Source organism: Grampus griseus, assembly GCF_964374135.1.
Source record: "Grampus griseus genome assembly, chromosome: 15".
NCBI classification, from domain to species: Eukaryota; Metazoa; Chordata; class Mammalia; order Artiodactyla; family Delphinidae; genus Grampus; species Grampus griseus.
In genome coordinates, this window is record NC_139009.1 from 38,005,111 (window position 1) to 38,023,866 (window position 18,756).

General features: G+C 55.1%; 1 protein-coding gene across 2 annotated transcripts in view; it reads left to right on the forward strand.

Annotated features, from left to right (window-relative positions):
- The window catches only part of TTC7A (tetratricopeptide repeat domain 7A), a gene marked incomplete at its 5' end in the record, with an annotated part of 122,181 nt that overhangs the window by 48,517 nt on the left and 54,908 nt on the right, over nucleotides 1-18,756 (forward strand). For both annotated transcript variants that reach the window (XM_082672000.1, XM_082672001.1), the window contains 5 exons: nucleotides 3,768-3,846; nucleotides 4,644-4,801; nucleotides 5,430-5,493; nucleotides 15,474-15,611; nucleotides 17,390-17,473. In XM_082672000.1, coding sequence (XP_082528126.1) covers nucleotides 3,768-3,846; nucleotides 4,644-4,801; nucleotides 5,430-5,493; nucleotides 15,474-15,611; nucleotides 17,390-17,473 — 523 coding nt within the window. The remainder of the gene's footprint in view (nucleotides 1-3,767; nucleotides 3,847-4,643; nucleotides 4,802-5,429; nucleotides 5,494-15,473; nucleotides 15,612-17,389; nucleotides 17,474-18,756) is intronic.

Consider the following 18,756-nt stretch of genomic DNA (forward strand, 5'->3'; position numbering starts at 1 on the left):
TGAGAGGGGGGCTACTCTTCGTTGCGGTGCACAGGCTTCTTATTGCGGTGGCTTCTCTTGTTGCGGAGCACGGTCTCTAGGCACGTGGGCTTCAGTGGTTGTGGCACATAGGCTCAGTAGTTTTGGCTCGCGGGCTCTAGAGCACAGGCTCAGTAGTTGTGGCGCATGGGCTTAGTTGCTCTGCGGCATGTGGGATCTTCCCGGACCAGGGCTTGAACCCACGTCCCCTGCATTGGCAGGTGGATTCTTAACCACTGCGCCACCAGGGAAGTTCCCACAGTGATTTGTTGAGGGCCTTCTATGTTCTAAGCATTGTGCTGGTACCCGGGAATGTGAAGCTTCCCTCACCAACCTCATTAGAAGTTGCAAAGACTGGATAAGATGAAGTGCTTTGGAAAAATCTGCCCCGCTGCCTACTGCTGACCAGGGGCCTGGGGGAGCTTGCCGCCTCCTTGCATGGCTCCCCTGGAGGCCCCCCTAAGATGAGCTGTTTCCCTTGACCCATCCCTGCATGTACATATCCTCTTTCTCTGCTCCTGGCCAGCCAGAGTTTACTTGAGTTGGAATCCATGACCTCCTGGCTTCTCCACATGCAGCCTGATTCTGGGCCAGGGTTTGTTTGAGGCCCTGTTTGGATATTGTTAAAAGTGGCAGCTTTGCTCAGAAAGGTCAGTGTGAGAGACCAGAACAAAAAGATCTTTCAAGCTGGCCTCTCGTGGGGCTCAGAAAAGCCCCAGCTCTACCTGGCACTGACAGTTTATACCCAGGACAGGATTACTCAAGCTGGTGGGAGAAACCCCATCTAGTTTCCCATTTCCCAGAGGGCTGAGCTGAGGCGGAGGGGCATTCCCGACATTTCAGAACAGGGCGGCACCAGCCAGGAGCCCAGATCTCTCCCTGTCTAGCCCTGGCCCCTGGAACCTATGTTGGTTTTTCTCTTTACCTGCATTCAATAAAAAGTGGGATTTACCCCAAAGATGCCTAAAGGTGATTATTTGCTTTGCTAAAGAATTCCTGGGAGCTTATTTAGATGTCAGAGTCCCATATAGATTTGAAAATAGTAAAAATATACAACTTTGGAGGCACAAGATCCTGTTAAAATTGCAGTTCTCATTCCTAAATTGAGTGTGTATTGGGGGAGGACCCTGAAACAAAGCAACTAGTATACCAAGTCCATGATTTCAGGTATGCTTGATTAAGGTGAGATATCTACTGAAGTAAAAAGAAAGAAGATATAAAGAAAAGTATTACACAAAATAATGACACTGATGGTGTACAGCTAGTAGCAAAAATTGTAGATGTGGTATGCAGATGACAGAAGCCGGGGGGATGCTGATTGCAACTGAAGACCTGATTTTATAGAGGAGAGCGCCGTGCATAGCCCACAGAGGTGAGCTCTGCCCTCAGTAGCAGTGCCCAGGCATGAACCGTCTCTAAGGACCCTGTGGAGCCCTGTGCTGGTTGCCCCTCCTGGTTCTTCAGAAGCTCTAGGCAGGCTGGGGAATATCGTTGTGACTCTGACTCTATTCCCCAGGTCTTTGTCTCCATCCTCAGCCTTACAGACAGGAGTCTGAGTTCATAGTGTTGGTTGTTTGCACATTTGGGCCTTGCTTGTATGAAACCAGAGGTTCCCAGAAGGCAAGGAATTGATCTCCTGTCCTTTTATGCCTCCAAGCTCCAGAGCCCCCAGGAATCTACTTCATTCATGAAAGCTGCAGGAGGGGCTCACGTGACTTTCCCGGCTGCCACCTTTGGCTCTTCACCCTCTGTGATCTTTCATTTCTAAATTTGCTGGCCTGGGAGCCTCTGCTTTCCCTTGCGAGCTATTGATCTAGGGAACCCCCCGGAACAAGTGAGGACGGCAGTCCTCAGACATCTGCTGAGCACACATGCCCGGGCTGAGCTTCAGGAACAAGACTGCCCTCGGGCGGTGCGCAGTGGGAAAGGGGTCAGCCTGTAAATGGAAAATGACTGCAATGCCGTGCTTGCTTCAAAAGAGGACTTAACACGGGGCGAGAGCTATGCGGTCAGGAGGGGTGGGTGTGGGGAGGGGCCCAGGGAAGGCTGCAAGGAGGAAGTGATGTTGGAAAGTGATGTGTAAAAACAGATTTTTTTAAGGATGTGTAGGGGAAGGGCTCTTTAAGGCAGTGGGGGAAGCCTGTTCCAAGACTTGACATAGGGAACTGTGGACGGTTGTTTAGAAAGGACTTGAGTGGTGGGAGATGAGATGGGAGAGAGCCAAGGGGCAGACCCGACAGCCCTGGGACACCGTACTGAGGGCCTAGACTGAATTCTGTAAGCCTGGGGGCACCGACGAAAGGCCAGCATGGGAAGGAACAAGATGACTTTTGCATGTCAGGTAGAGCCCTCAAGGGGCAGTGGGAGTTGTTTTTCAAACTCAGGCCACACCCATCAGTGGGTTGCAAGATTGTTCAGTGGGCTGCCGCCAGCATTTTTAAAATGGGGAAGTAGTGGGAGACGTAAAAGAGAAAACATCGGAGTGGATTGCATTGCACATAGTAGAGACAGGTAATATATCAGGAAACTTAACTTCAGTTTTATGTAAGCAGTCTGTGCATATATACAGGGTTGCAATGTCAGGTGTATTTCTTACTATGGATCACACTTTAAAAAGCTTGCAAATGACTTTAAGGCACAGAGGGCTGACTGGAGGGGGTGAGACCAGCTGTCACTGTCATCTAGGCCCCAGGTGATGCAGGCCAGTCTAGGGCCCTGGTGGTAGGGCTTGATAGGTGAGGATGGATTCCAGTGTAGACCGGATGTGGCAGATGAAGGCGGAGAATTTTTTTTTTTAATCTCATTAATAGCTTTTTTTTTTTTTTAATTTTTTTTTTTTTTTTTGCGATACGTGGGCCTCTCACTGCTGTGGCCTCTCCCGTTGCGGAGCACAGGCTCCGGATGCGCAGGCTCAACAGCCATGGCTCACGGGCCCAGCCACTCCGCGGCATGTGGGATCTTCCCAGAGGGGGGCACGAACCCGTGTCCCCTGCATCGGCAGGCGGACTCTCAACCACTGCGCCACCAGGAAAGCCCTAATAGCTTTTTTAATATGATTTTTTAAATTAATTAATTTATTTTATTTATTTATTTTTGGCTGCGTTGGCTCTACCTTGCTGCGTGTATGCTTTCTCCAGTTGTGGCGAGCGGGGGCTGCTCTTCGTTGCAGTGTGTGGGCTTCTCATTGCGGTAGCTTCTCTTGTTGCGGAGCATGGACTCTAGGCACGCGGGCGTCCGTAGTTGTGGCTCGCGGGCTCTAGAGTGCAGGCTCAGTAGTTGTGGTGCACGGGCTTTGTTGCTCCGTGGCGTGTGGGAACGTCCCGGACCAGGGCTTGAACCCGTGTCCCCTGCATTGGGAGGCAGATTCTTAACCACTGAGCCACCAGGGAAGCCCGAAAATGGAGGATTTGAGGTTGACTGAAGTCAGAAAGTCTGGCACCAGCCCAAAGCACTTGGACCAAGATAACATCTTGTTTGAAATACTCGATCCTGGTCTCTTTCTGGTGGTAAACTGGAGGCCTGGGTTTCTAGAGAGCTACGGTGGAGAAGGATCCTTTCTATTCTTTGATCACTGTTGTCCTGGGCCTCTAGGATCATGGTGCTACAATTCTGACCTTTCATACCAATTATTGGATGTTTTCAAATAACACTCAAATGGGCAGGCTCCTCCTAGTGTCTGCAGGTTTGATGAGGATGTCTGTGTGGGAACTAGGCTGGTAATGACCCTGCTTCTACTGTCTTCCTGCTAGGAACATCGTGAAAGGCATGAGAGAACTCCGGGAGGTCCTACGCACTGTGGAGACCAAAGCAACTCAGAACTTCAAAGTGGTAATGGAGGAGGCCCCAGGGCTGGGTGCTGGCTGTGGCTGGTTTATTCAGGAGTTGATTTCAGTGGGAGGCAGCAGAAATCCTAGCAGGCAGCCTCTGAATCAGGGGAGTGTGTGCTTCTCCTCTCCCTGTCATGCTCATGGCAGACATTGCTAGTCAATCTCAGCATTCTTTTCCTCCAAGCCTGGGACACACCCTCAGCATCCTTCTCGTCGCAGCACTGCACATAGCCCCTCATGTTAGATCAATGCTGAAACCTCCTGTCATCCCTTCCTAGCAAGGTGGTGTGCTCATTCTTAGGGATTTGTTTATGATCTTAATAAATAACGTTGGCTTGCTTTCCTGCCCCAGTTCAGGCCTACCTTCTTAGGCTTCTGCCCCTAATCAGAGCCACAGCAGCTTCTCACTCTAGACTTTTCGGTCGAATATCAGAAAGGTATCTGGTGGAGAGAGCTGCTTGCGCTGAGGGCTTTATGCTTTGCAAGGGCTTTGAGTACTCTGAGCCGTGCTGGGCTCCGTGGGGCCAGGAGGAGGAGGAAATGTACCTCTTGTCTAGGAGAAGAGAGAAGACAAGAGATGAAGTCGGAGCCATCACAGGCCAACAGACGGGGTGGGGCAGCTCAGTGCTGGAGCTACGGAGAAGCAAGGGGGCTCCTTGGGGCACAGTGGTGGACCTCCTGGAGGGGCAGCGATTTGCAAGCAGGCAGATTTGGCTGGACGGTGGGTGGAGGGCACGGCAGGCCGCGGCCGGGCAGAGCCAGCACCTGCCTGCATGTGAGCTCCTCCCTCTCTGCCAGATGGCAGCCAAGCACCTGGCAGGGGTCCTGCTGCACTCCCTGAGCGAGGAATGCTACTGGAGCCCCCTGTCCCACCCACTGCCCGAGTTCATGAGCAAGGAGGAGAATTCCTTCATCACACAGGCCCTGCGGAAACCTCAACTCTACGAAGGAGACAAGTAAGCCTATCTGCTCTGGGGACCACCCCAGGCTCAGGCCACCGTCCCCAGGGTTCGGTCCCCACTGGCGGCCCCTCTCTCTGCCCCATGCTCTCCTGCAGCCGCCGCCCAGCTCCCTGCCAGGCAGGCTCTTCAGAAGCAGCGGAGCCAAATAGACTAGAGAAGGCAGGTCTTGGGGTGGGGGGTTGAGGGGGCATCCTCTAAGGCACCCAAAGGCCAAACAAATTATTTGGCGGGCGGGGGGAGGGGGGATACCTGCCTTCCTAATGGTCTTAATGCACCGTCTGTCGTGTTTGTGCCAGTAATCGAAGGTGGGGTCTGTGAGCCTCTTTCTCGCTCTTGTCTGCTGCTGGCCCCAGCCGCTTCATGCGGTGCTGGGGGCTGGAAAGGGCATCCCCCTCAAGAGCATTGCAGTGTTTCCAGCCCTCGCCCACCGTAGGCTTTCAGATCCATGCCTCTGGGGCATGATAAAGAGCTGCAGGTGGGATCCAGTGCCTGTGAATTATGCAGGAGAAGGTCACCTTACCAGGGCGGGTGCTGACTCCGGGGCAGAAGGGCCAGCGTGGCAGGCCAGCGTGCTGCTTCGGAGGGCCGTGCTGCAGCCCAGGCTGCCATCTGTGTCTTCCAGCCTCTACTGCCCGAAGGATAACATTGAGGAAGCCCTGCTGCTGCTGCTCATCAGCGAGTCCATGGTAAGCTCAAGGCCTCTGGCCCGTGCATTAAAGCTGTGGGGCTTGGGCACCGCCCACCAGGTCCTGGCCGAGCTCAGCCCCCAGGGATGTCCCTGAAGCAGGCCTCTTGGGTCTGTTCCCCCTCAGGGGGTGCAGCTCCCTCATGAGATCTAGGTGTGGAGTACAAGGCCGCCTTCGGGGGCCTGGGTCCTACCCCCAAATGAGCAGGGACTGGGCGAGCTAACAAATTCCCACCTCCTGCTTCTGGAATTACAAAAGGTGTCATCAGCAAGTCAACAGAAGGTTGCGTGGACAGTTCTGTGCCGGGTCGGTGATGATGGAAGGGGGTGGAAGGAACGTGTACTTTCACGGCAGGAGGCCTGGATTCAGGTTCCGGCCCTGCCATTCAGTAGCTGAGGGCCCTGGGCAGATCACCTAAGCTCTGTGAGCCTCAGCTCCCACCGCTAAGGTGATAGTAACTCACAGAGGTGAGGTGCCTGTACAAGGGCTTCACTCATTCATGCCACTCCTAATACAGAGTGTCATCCACTTTGTGCCAGGCCCTGTTCTAGACTCCAGAGAAGCAGCAGCAAACAAAACGGAGAAAACTTCCTGCCCTCACGGAGCTTACATTCTAGTGAGGGAGGTGGGCAACAAATGAATTAACTACTCAACTACCCAGGGTTGCGATGTCTAAGTGCTGTGGAAAAATAAGGCGGAGGGGGTAAGGCGGATAGAGCACACGTGAAATGCTCTCTAGATTTTTTTCACAAGACCCGCTTCTCCTGCCCCGGGCAAACACATATGTGCACACGCATGCACACACACACGTGCCGTGGAGGCTCAGCGTCGGGGAGAAGTGTGTTGGGTCATCCGGGAGGTGATGAGATGAAGGATGGGTGGTCCAAGGGGGCTGAAGGAAGGGTGGGCAAGAGCATCAAAGCCAGGTGTCCTCTGACTGAGGGACCCCTCAGAGCTTATGAGCTGGGGACCCCCGGGTTGAGAACTAGGTTTTTTAAGATGATGCATCTGAGAGCAGTGTGTGAAAGTGGAGTTTAAGAAACTGGGTCCCCAAATAGCAAAAAACAAATGTCCCTTTGGAAACCTGGGACTGTGTGATGCCAGGGTTTGTTTAGAGAACTCTGGTCAGTGGGTTGCCTCTGGCTGAGCAGGTCCCCCAGCAAGTAGACAGGAAGAGGGACACTGGACTCGGGGGTGAGAGAGTGTATCCTTCCCCAGCCAGGCGGGGTCCATTCGGATCCAAGAGTGCCGGGGAAGGGGCGTGGATATTTGGATCCCGAGAACAAACTGGCCGGGACATGGTCCTGAAAGGTTTGCACGGTGCGTGCTCGTGTGGAGGTGAGGTGGTTGCTGCCGGGTGGGGACATCTAGCTGGTTAGCCCAACGTGGAGGTAGAGGTACCAAGTGCCAGGTCTGATTGTCATGGGAGAACAGTGTACTTCTCACAGACTGAACCCCATTTCTTAATTATGGAACCTCAGCCATAGACCAGTATCCTCTCCCTGCCCCCTTCACACACCTCAGCCATCTCAGCACCTACACCATCAGGTGTGACTGCACAGAACTCACCTGTCTCAGGAAACACAGGGCGTTATTGTCACTTTCCTATGCTGAGGGTTACAGTGTTGTCCACAGGTGGGAAGTAAAAAGGTGAAAATGGGAACGTTTCTTAGGTCCTTTCTCTGCCAGATTCCAAGCTGATTATCTCATCTAGGTAGGCACTGTGTTGAGCGGTTTGAAAAATAACAGTTTCATATGATTCAGTCTAATACTAATATGTTCCCATCTTACAGGTGAGAAAAGTAAGGTCCAGGACAGGTACATGTCTTGGTCAAGGTTACATACTAATAATCCTTGCAGCCATGATTCAGATCACGTCTGTGATTCACTGACGGCTCTAAGTCTTGGTTTTCTCATCTGTCAAAGGCTCAAGGGGGTAACTTTGAGGATCAAGTGCGACAGAGCTTGGGGAGGGCTTTGTAAACAGGGAAGGCCTTGGCTGTCTGTGTGAGAATGGTCAGCATTTTGATCCCTGGCAGGGATAGAGGCTGGGCTCTGTCTCCCTAAGTATTTTCTGTGGCCATTGCTTGATCCGGGTGCCCAGAACCAGAGCTGAGATGCCTTTCCATTAAAGTTATTCCCCCCAAACCCTCAAGCTGCCCGTATATCTCAAAGTAGAGAATGGCCTTTTACTAAAAGGTGACCCATACTTGGAGCCAAGGTGGTTTCCCTCTAAGCAGCTCTTTCAAGAGGGTATGTGGCTGGCTGGCCTCCACCGGCCACTCGGGGGATCCAGGCCGGCTGGCCAGGCGGGTGTCGTGGGACTTCCCTGTGGCCTGCAGAGCAGCAGAAGTGCTCAGATGCCGAGTGTGCCGTAGCTGGGAGGAGGCAGTCTTCCAGGGCTGGCTGGTTGGTTTCCTCCTGCTCACACCCAGCCTGTCACACATCTAGAAGCTTCAGGTATTTGGGGGAGGATGTTGGCGATGGACGTAGCTTTGGTGTCTCATCTATCGAGGGCTTTCCACCTGGGATCCGGATCTGGCCGCTGTGGCTCCGCGCGGTTTCTCAGAGTGACCAGACCGCCTCTGACTTCTCACTCGCCCTTATTTTACGCCCTCCTTTCCTGCAGGTCACATTCTCCGTCAGGTGTGGGCGCCAGGCTCCTGCCCTGACCCTTCAGCCGACCCCTGAGGCTCAGCCCGGCCTCCATGTGCCAGCAGGGTTTTCCTCATCTCCCTTTAGTGCTGGCTGGCTTTGGCTCCAGATGATAGGGAGAAACCTCTAGAAGCAGCAGCTGCCTTGGCTGCTCCTTGGGTTCTCCTAATCCCTGCAGAATTCTTTATGAGGCAGTAACAGCTATTCCAGCACAGCCAGCCCAGGAGGCATAATCATCACAGCTCTCCACCTCTCCACAGCTAGCTGCTTCAGGAAAGGGTGTTGCAGGTTTCCTGAGCACGTCCGCCCCTATTTTGTGGTTTGCAGCTCAGAGGAGTAGGCTGCCTGGGGGCTGGGTGTGGGGTTGGTGCCTGAAGTACGGTTTTTGTTTCGGGCTGAGTGTGATCGGAATGAATCGGGCAGCCCTCGTCTTTCAAGAGGTAAATAGAAACCTTACAGATGCTTTCACAGAAGCGCAAGGGACGTGAGTTCTAACTGGCTAAAGGAGATTTGTGTTTTGAACTCAGTTTTGAGTTTTCAGCACCGAAAGGGCACTTAAAAATGCCCATCCACCCACCCACCTACTCATCTCTCCACCATCCAGTCTTGTTTGAGCAGCGAGAGTGTGCTGAGCTGTGCCCAGCACCGGGGGTAGAATGAGGAATAGTTAAATCACAGCGCTCGTCCCAGGCGTCTTCCTACCCAGTGGAACATGTGTCTGGGGACACGGAGGAAATCCTGGTCCCCAGATCAGAAGGAATTATCTCAGTCTGCTGAACCTCAAATGCATATTCTAGTTGTTTTTTTTTTAACACCTTTATTGGAATATAATTGCTCCACAATGGTGTGTTAGTTTCTGCTGTATAACAGTGTATCAGCTATACGTATACATACATCCCCATATGCCCTCCCTCTTGCGTCTCCCTCCCACCCTCCCTATCCCACCCCTCTAGGTGGTCACAAAGCACCAAGCTCATCTCACTGTGCTATGCGGCTGCTTCCCACTAGCTATCAGTTTTACGTTTGGTAGTGTATATATGTCCATGCCATTCTCTCACTTTGTCCCAGCTTACCCTTCCCCCTCCCCGTGTCCTCAAGTCCATTCTCTACATCTGTGTCTTTAGTCCTGTCCGGCCCCTAGGTTCTTCAAAAACTTTCTTTTTTTTTTTTTTTTTTTAGATTCTATATATATGTGTTAGCATACGGTATTTGTTTTTCTCTTTCTGACTAGTGGTTGAAAGAACCATGTGTCAAAATCAGCCTGATTTTCTCAGTTGGGTAACCAGGAGGTACAGGACTCTGCCATTTCTCAAATCTTGATCTAAGGCATAAAAATATGTGTTAGAGCAAACTGAATCCTCGAGCCCCAGTTCCGTTCAGCTGGGGGAGAAGCTTCTTCCGGTGTCAGGCTTTGGGGAGCTGAAAGGACACAGAGGCTTGGGTTGAGAGAGGGTGGGGGGGGTAAGCCCCTGGGGCCTGGGATCCTGCAGGTTAACAAACGAACTGCCATCCGTGCCCAACATCAGGCCCCCGCGACTTGCATCTTGAATTGGCCGTTCACAGCCTGTGCAGCCTGGGCAAGTCTCTTACTGCCCTGATCCTCAGTTTTCTGTAAAATGGGGCTAATAAGGTCTCTCTTGCAGGCATTGGGTGGATGAAGTAAGAAAATGAGCACGAAGCTGCCTGGTACATTGTGGGTGTTGAACATGTATGCGTCTTATCCTGATGACTACCTGGTTCTGAGTCATTAATTTTAGAAAACATTTAGATTCAGGTCTGGTTGGGAGAAAAATTGGTTTGAGGATATACTGTTTGGTTAAAAAAACAAAACAAAACAAAAACGCTTCTCGGGCTTGATTCCATTCGGGTCTCAGCAGATGAGCACAGATAGTTTCAGCTTCTGGCGCCTGGTTTGCTGTGACGTGAGGCCCTGCTGTGCTGCAGGCTGCAAGCGGAAAGGGTCTGTTAATGCTGCCAGCTCAGAACCCTCGGAGCAGTGGAGGTGGGAGAGCCTCGCGCCCTCGTTGGCAGGAAGATTCCTGCTGTAGGAGCCCGATGCGCAGGAGCGTGGGCTGGCGGGGGCCTGGCTGGGGCCGCCGTGTAGATGGGACACAGCACAGAGCATGTTATTCCTTGGCTCTGTGGACTGGCGGCTCGAGAGCCGGTGGTGATGATGGCTGCCGGTGGGGGTGACAGCACGAGCAGAACGGGACAGCATCCTCCAGGGAGGAGGGCAGGGGTCAGGCAGACTGGCACCAGGAGACTCCTTTCTGGGGCAATTGCTGGAGGTGAGCAGTGGGCCCTGAGGCTGGGTCCTTGGCCAGCAGAGAGGTTGTCCCTGAGAACAGGGCTGACGTGGTCCAAGGAGCTTGTTCTCTGCAGAGAAGCAGCACCTGAGGCCTGACTGAGAAAGTCCAGCCTGTGTTTTACTTTGGTGCTTCCTTAAGCAGAGACATCTGAGGGCCTCTGATGGCATGGACGGGGCTAGTGGACACTTCCTTGGACGCACCTGGAGGCAGGGGAAGAGCCAGGGGTGAAGTCAGAATGTCTAGGCTCTAATATGGGTCCTAAACCCCCTATCTGTATGCCTTGAGGAGCCTCCCTGGTCTCTCTGGGCCTCAGTTTTCTCATCTGTAAAATAGGACAGTAGAACAGGAGATGGTTGTTGTCAGCATTATGAGATACCACTTACAAAGTGCTCTACAAGTTAGTTTCCTTTCCTTCTCCTACCCTGCTTGTGTCCAGGATCAAAGGAGAAACAGGACTGGGCGAAGTGAAGGTCAGTGCTGTCTGTGGCCCTGCAGCCAGCAGAGGGTGGGGACCAGGGCTGGCAGAGGAGCCCACAAGACAGCAGGTGCTCAGGGCAGCAGAAGCCACCCTGGACTGGCTATCGGAGGTTCAGCCTTAATTCCTGGAGACCCCGCACACGTTAGTACACCCTCTGGGGCTCAGTTTCCCTGCCTGCAAAGGGGGCATCAGCAGTTTCATCCTGCCGCTCTGTGGGGTTACTGTGAGATCATGGCAGGGATAATTCAGTTCCTAAAATGCATGGCACACACATGAGGGATGGCTGTTTGAGCAAGAACCATCTTGCCTGAGGTGTCACGTGGGCTGCCCCCACCTCGGGGAATGGCGATGCCCTTGTGGCCCCGTATTTGCTTCATGGATACGTGTCCAAAGACCACAAGTGGGTCACACTGGATGATGGTGGGGTGGGGAGGACCACGTTTCTTTGGCTTTTCCTCTTCTGACCTGCTGGAGGCCTGGGGTGAACGTCCCTTAGTCTGGGGAGACTGCCCCTGGGAGGACAGCAGAGGGTCCAAGGCTAGGAGCTTGTCTCAGGGACAGCTGCTGAGCCCTGCCTGGGATTAAATGCATGGATTAAATAAGAGCAGGGCACCCCCAGAGGTGGGGGACCTGGGGGTTTTGCAGGGGAAAACAGAGGAAAATAGCCTGCCATTATCCCCAAACCAGTAAGGAGTATGGTGTTGAGAAGACCATTTAGTTTCTGCACGATTCATGTCTCTCACTGCATCTGATCGGAGGATTTCCATGTGAGGACATTTAAATGGTGGAAGGGAAAGAGTGTGACTGGGACTAGTTAAAGGCAGGCTGCTGGTGGAGCTGGGAGCACTGTGTGGCCTGCGGGAGGTGAGTGCAGCAGCGGAGGGAATGGGACACCTGGGGTGCCCTGGGTGGGGACTTGAAGTCCCCAGAGGGTCTGAGGCCCTGTGCACTGAGGCCTGCTCTGGCCCCTGAGCTGCGCGTGAATTCCTACCCTGTTGCCAGCCCCCTCGAGGCTTCTTTTTTTTCTGCCCCAGTTCTCCCCACCCCACCCTGTTGCATGGTTACGTACACATGCTGCCCAGCTGCCCTGCAAGCACTGGAGCATTTCACTGCAGCCCTGCCCCGAAGCCACAGCAACCACTCGGCAAACTTCTACTTTTGGCTTTCCTTTGGGGACCCACGCTTTCCTCTTGGCACAAATGCCAAGTCCTGAGGACCCCCGAGAAGATGCCTTCCCCACTGTCTGTGTGTTGGGGGGCGGTCCCCAGGCAGAGGAGATGCTGCTGTGAGCCCCTCTTCTGTTCCTGTCCTGCCGACCTAATGCTTGCCCAGAGCTGGAAATTCATGCCTCCCTCCCACCAGGCACACACATTCAGAGACGCTGTTCTCTTAAAGGTCAAGGTCTAGGGCAACAGGAGGAAGTTTCCACACCAGGCCCAGAGATCCTTCTCTTTCTAATGTCACTTGAGAGTGCTGTGTGCAGGCCTGTGCTGGGGCTGGGAGGCTCGAGATGAGCGAGATGCATCCCTGCCCCGAAAACCCATGAGCCAGTGGGATGTGCAGGGGCCTGGGTGTGTTCCCAGGGTTGGGAGAGGATGGGGGGGTGGGCAGCCTTGCCTGCTGAGATAAGTCGGGGACAGTGGCAGAAGGAAGGGATCCTTGAATTGAGTTTGAGGAGCCAAAAGGCATCCACATTGACAGACGGAACAAAGATGGGCCTCGATTAGGAGAGGGAGCTGCAGGGAAGGACTTGGGAGCTAGTGGAGAGAAGCTGGCCAGGTGGGCAGCGTCTCATGGCAGCCACAGAAAGTGGGGGAGTTGGGAGGTGGGGTCTGGCAGGGGCTGCGCCTGGAGGATAGGGCGACCAGAGCTCACTGCTCACCATCCCCTGCATGGGACTAGTCTGCATGGGTGGGTCCCCGATCCTGGATGTGTCCTGCAGGCAGCCTTCCATCAGGACCTGTCTCTCCCACCAGAGTTCTGGGTCAGATCTGCTCACTGTGTTCGTTGTGTACTGCGGCTGCATCCCGTTTCCAGAGCCCCTCCCTGAGTGCAGGGACTGTGTCTCCCATCCTCTCATTCCCTGACCTCCTGCCCCCGACCCCACCCCCACTGCTGCCTGGTGGGGGCCGCCTCTCCGGGGCCCACCCAGGGCGGCGAGAGCTGGGGCGTTGCTGGAGGTGGAGGAGTGGGGAGGTCCACGGCCAGGCGCAGAGCGAGTTTTGTGCTTCTCACTGTAATAGTTCCTGCCGTGGCTCTCCTTAGAATCTCTTCTCTCTTCCTGTTGCTGCCTGTGTGGGTGGATATCACCAGGAAGGAGGGGGATTTCTCTGGCCCTTTCCCTCTCCATTCCTCTCCCTTAACCCTTTGGCACCTGACCGTCAGCTCTTGTTTACCAGGCTGGCACTGGTGCTCAGCCTTTCTGGGGATATCTTGGCATCCCCGGCACCCTTTCCTGGGGCAGGTCCACGCCCGTCAGGGTGGTGGGCAGCCCTTGCCTATTGTACCTAGAAGGGCACCCTGGTCCCTGGCCTGCCTTACTGAAATGCCCCCCCTGGGTGAGTCACGTCCTTGGGTCTTATAGGTATTTTGGCTTCCAGAAGCCTCTGTGGGAATGTGCTTCAGGCCTGCACGGGAGGACACGTCCAGAGCCTACAGTCCAAAGGCCGTTGAGCTTCTGCCTCTGCAGTCATCACCCTGGGGAGCCTCAGCCCCTGACCTGGAGGAGGGGATAGTAGTCCTGCCTGGAAGAAGGTTGTGAGGACCACCTGTTGAAGCATTGTTTGAACCTGACCAGTGGGGATCTGGGTTTTAAGAGTCAGCAGGTCCCTTTTACTCTGTCAAAAAGGCCAAGTTCTTGGATCTGCAGTCCTTTGTGGGGAAGTAGAGGAGGGCGAGTCCCAACTCATGGAAGGGGGTTCAGCCTCTTCTACAGACGGAGGGGGATGCTGGGAAGAGACCCCTTTGGCAGAGGGGAGAAGAGGCAGGAGAGGGGAGGTTGCTGGGAGCAGCCAGTGGGGGCGTCTGGCCAGAACACAGCTTCGCTTCAGCTCAGGCACAGCCCTCAGTGTGTGTGTGTCTGTGTGTAGGAGACTTGGGGGGCCCAGAGCATCCCCAGCCTGGTCCCCGCCCTGCGGGGGATCCCCGTGACTCCTGTTTAGCTACTCTCGAGCCTGAGTGCTGTCCCCAGGGTGTGAGTGTACAAGAGAGGGTGGGACCACAGGCCACAGAACAAGGGTCCCCAGTTCCTGATGGGGAGATTTCACCGTGATGGGGTGATAGAGTTCCCCCCTTCAGCTCGTACAGAATCGCCCACTCCTAAAGCACGTTTCCCCTCGCCCCTCCCCTCTCTGAGCAGCAAACCCCGCCCCGCCCAGGCAGCTCTGAGCTACGGGACTCCTGAGTGCCACATGCCAAGCACAGAGACCCCGGGTTTTGAGGAGGGACAGAGAGGAGGGTTCCGTAGTCAGAAGGAGTCAGGGATAGGTCTGGGCTGGACGCAGGTGTGATAGGAAGGAGGTATGAGGTTCCTTATCAGAGGGACTTGGGGGGCCTGCAGAGGAAGAGAAGAGGGCACAGAGGGGCCACAGCCCAAACACCCGTCCTGTGAGTCAAGCTGCAGAGCCGCTCATCTGATCTAGTCAGTTCCAGATGCTATCTGAAGCTCTTTCTGTGAGTGGACGGTTACACACACACAAGGAGCTGTCCCCCAGAACAGCTGGCCTGTATCCTCAATAATGCCAGTATCCTGGAGCCAGGCAAGGGCTGCAGGACTCTTCCCATGAAAGGGGGCACGAGAGACATGGCACCAATCCTGGGTTGGATCCTGGCACGATGACTCTACCAGAAAGGCCATCAGTGGGACAGGCGGCGAAATCTGGATATGAGCTGGTATTAGAGAATAGGAATAACGGTGTTCTACTTCCTGAATTTGGCATTTCTGTTGTGGTTATAGAAAGACTGTCCTCTTTTCTTTAGGGGTGAAGGGCCAAGTTGCCTTAACGGACTACTACTACTACTATTACTGCTACTATTATTATTATTAGAGAGACAAAGCCAGCGTGGTCAGTGTTAACAGTTGGGTTTACTGCTGTGGTACTGTCCTTGTGGCTTTTCTGTAGATTTGACTGTTTGCAGAATAAAACACTGAAGTTCAGGAGCACGGGCCCTCAGGACTGCCGTCTCACCCCAGCCCGGGCTGTGGGTGGAGGGTTTGCTCTCTGGGGGGTGGGGAAACTGGTGGAGACTGCCGTCTCACCCCAGCCCGGGCTGTGGGTGGAGGGTTTGCTCTCTGGGGGGTGGGGAAACTGGTGGAGACTGCCGTCTCACCCCAGCCCGGGCTGTGGGTGGAGGGTTTGCTCTCACCCCAGGTTTGCTCTCCTGGGGGGTGGGGAAAGGCTCTGGCTGGTTCTAGGAGTGTGGCCTGGGTCAGCAGCGAAAGGGCGACGGTCACTGGGCCTCAGAGGCAGGGGCCCTGTGGGGACAGGCACCTGCTCATTTTCTGTCCTTGCTCTTTCCTAAACCGTGTCTCCCCACAGGCTACTCGGGATGTGGTGCTGAGCCGGGCACCGGAGCAGGAGGAGGACCGGGCAGTGAGCCTGCGGAACGCTGCGGCCATCTACGACCTCCTGAGCATCACGCTGGGCAGGAGGGGCCAGTACGTCATGCTCTCCGAGGTACAGCCTCCTCCGCTGCCCCTCCCCTGCCTCCACCAAGGGGTACAGCTCTGTTCTTGGGAGACCCAGCTGGGGACTGTCTTATTTCCAGTGCCGAGAGGGCTGCCCTTCACTGGCAGGGTGGTTTTTGTTTGTTTGTTTTACAGATTTTTTTTTTTTTTTTTTTCTTTTGGCGGTACGCGGGCCTCTCACTGTTGTGGCCTCTCCCGTTGCGGAGCACAGGCTCCGGACGCGCGGGCTTAGCAGCCGTGGCTCACGGGCCCAGCCACTCCGCCCCATGCGGGATCCCGGACCGGGGCACGAACCCGTGTCCCCTGCATCGGCAGGCGGACTCTCAACCGCTGCGCCACCAGGGAAGCCCAGTTTTACAGATATTTTCATGTGTTTTTTTCTTGTGAAAGAACGCATGGTGTTGTATAGAGAAACACAGGAGGAAAGTTATGCACCCCTCAGTTTCCCCCAGAGGTGATGCTGCTGTTCTGTGACTACCTGTCCTGGCAGGGTTCTGAGCTGAGTGTGGTCGGGAGCCTGGAGCACGCCCACTGTACTGGGCAGACACTGCTGGGGCAGTGCTCTATGGGCTGGGCCCAGAGGGTGGTCCCTCTCCAGGATGTGGGGACCAGGAGCACAGAGCTGCCGCTCTCTCCTGCCCCCTCCCCACAGTGCGAATGGCTTGCGCGCTTCTTTGAGCTTTCAGATCCAGGCTGGGATCAAGGGTGGCATGGGGGCCCTCGGCCCCTTGTACAGGTGGCCTTCTCTTTGCACGTGTTTGGGAGGGCTCCCGAGAGGAGGGGTGGTCACGCCTGCTGAGCCCTTACTCACACCGAGGCACTGTGCGAGGTGCTTCCAGAAGATACCTTCTTTAACATGGGGGGATAAGCGGTCTCTCAAGTTCACCAGTGAGGAAGGTGAGGCCCAGAGAGGTGGGTTTCTGCCCAGGATGGTGCAGGGAGTGTAGTTGAGCCAGCACAAGGGGACCCAGGCCACCAAGCTCTGAAAGTACCTGCTGTGTGGTCCTGTACCCCTCACCTCTGTCCCCCACCTGCCTGACCATGGCCACACAGTGAATCCTGGCCTCGAATGCTGGCTTCTGCCTCTGTCACCTGGAACCACTTCTGATGGTGACCGTCAGATCTCACAGGCAGCCCCTGACTTGGAGTGGCCCAGGATCAGAGTGGCCAGGGAACAGACGGTTTTTCTCGGTGGTCGTAGAGGAGAGCAGAAGGAAGCGTGTACATTTGGGCAGCGTTTTATGCACGGGCTTTAGAGTCAGTACGTCTGCCACTGACTGGCCCTATGACTGTGGCAAGTCGTTTACTGAGCTTCCGCTTCTTCATCTGTGAAGTGGGGGGTAATTAGAGAACCCGCTTCACTGGGTTGTTGGGAAGAGTAAATGAGTTAATACACGTAGAAAGCTGAGTACGGTGCCAGGCACAATAGTAAGAAGAATTGTCAGCTGTTATTATTTTTATTTGATGTTTACATTTTGAAAGCACTTTAACCAATCTCATTTGGTTTTCACCATCACCCTTGTGAGATCACATGATATGGAGGTGGGAACCGAGGGCCAGAGAGGGTGAGAGACTTGCACAAGGTCACACAGCATGCGAGTGGCAGAGACAGGTTACCCCTGGAGTTTTCCGACAGGAACCAAGTGTGAGCTCTGGCGACCTCCTGCGGGAAGCGACTTGGGCAGAGATTCCCCTGGAAGGGTATGGGGTGGGCTGGTGTGGGAAGGACCCCTGGAGGGGAAGTACTGACCGTCTCCCTCTCCCCAGTGCCTGGAGCGAGCCATGAAGTTTGCATTTGGAGAATTTCACCTTTGGTACCAAGTGGCCCTGTCCATGGTGGCTTGTGGGAAGGTAAGACCCAGGGTGCGCTGGGGGTTGTACACTCACCCTTGGCGGGGGAGGTGGTCTGCTCTCCTCTAGTCCTTCCCAGAGGTGGGCGGAGGGCGGGGCAGTGATTCAGAAATATTGTCCAGCAGCTGATTTTAATCTCCAGGGAATGAGGGGCAAGAAGGGTCCCACACAGACCCCTGTGTGAATCTGGTGCCTGCCTGTGAGTTACGGCCGTGCCAGGTAGGCAGGTGTGTCTGTGGATTCTTTTCTCCGAGTATATGTGCACGCCTGGGGCATCGTAGCATTTCCGCCTGTGAGTTGGTTGGTGTGACTGCCTGAGGCAGGCATGGACATGGGTTCCAGGGGAGGGGAACGTTGTTCCATTTGGGCCGCAGCTCTCTTCCTGCCCAGGATGGGGCGTGGCATCAGGAAAGGACATCCGGAACTCGCCTAGGAGGGAGCAGGGGCCCCCGCTCCCCTGAGGGAGTGTGGAGGGAGCGCTTCGAGGAGAGGAGGACGTGGCCGGGGGTGGTCAGGAGGAACCCTGCTCAGCGCGGGGCTGACCTTATTCCAGTTTCCAGAGCTGCATTTGCTCTCCACCCGCCAAGCTCTGCCCCAGCACCCACTGGTTTTCCCTCCCATGAGAATCACACTTACGTAAGCCGCTATTCTCAGCAGTGACATGAAAGGAAAACCTTTCCGGAGCTGGGCGCTGAGGGTGTTGGGGCCGAGGATGCTACGAAGGCAGGAAGTGAGGAGGCATGAGCTCGCAGATGGTTCCAAGAGCTGTAACACCCGGAGCCCATTTGTGGGGCTGAGGGGATTCCTCCCTGCCCCCCGTCCCGCCCCGACCGCGCCACCTGCCATTTCTAGCCCCGCAGCCATCTCTGAGGAGGGCCCTCCCGGCCTTGCCAGCCGCTCCTCCATGAATGGAGGGTGGCCAGGTCCTGGCAGGAAAGGGCAAGAAGGGCAGGTGCTGCAGCCTGACAGGTGGGAAGGGCCCAGAGAGGTGAAGCCAAGAATCAAGTGGGAGCCTTCTCTGCACCCGACTTCCCTGCCAGGCATTTGTCTTCCCAAACCTCTTCCCCTTCCCCCATCACACGGGCCACCTCCCCGAACATCCCGAAGCCATGACATGACGTACCCTGGCTCTGCACTCCGCAGGGTCTCGTCGAGGCTCAGAGTTCAGAACACAGACAGGGCGAGGCCCTCGGGGTGGCGAGGTGCTGGAGCTCGTGTGGAGCCTGGGCAGACAGCTTGCAGTGGGTTGCGACAGCTTCTTCCCACCTCCAGGGAACAGAGAA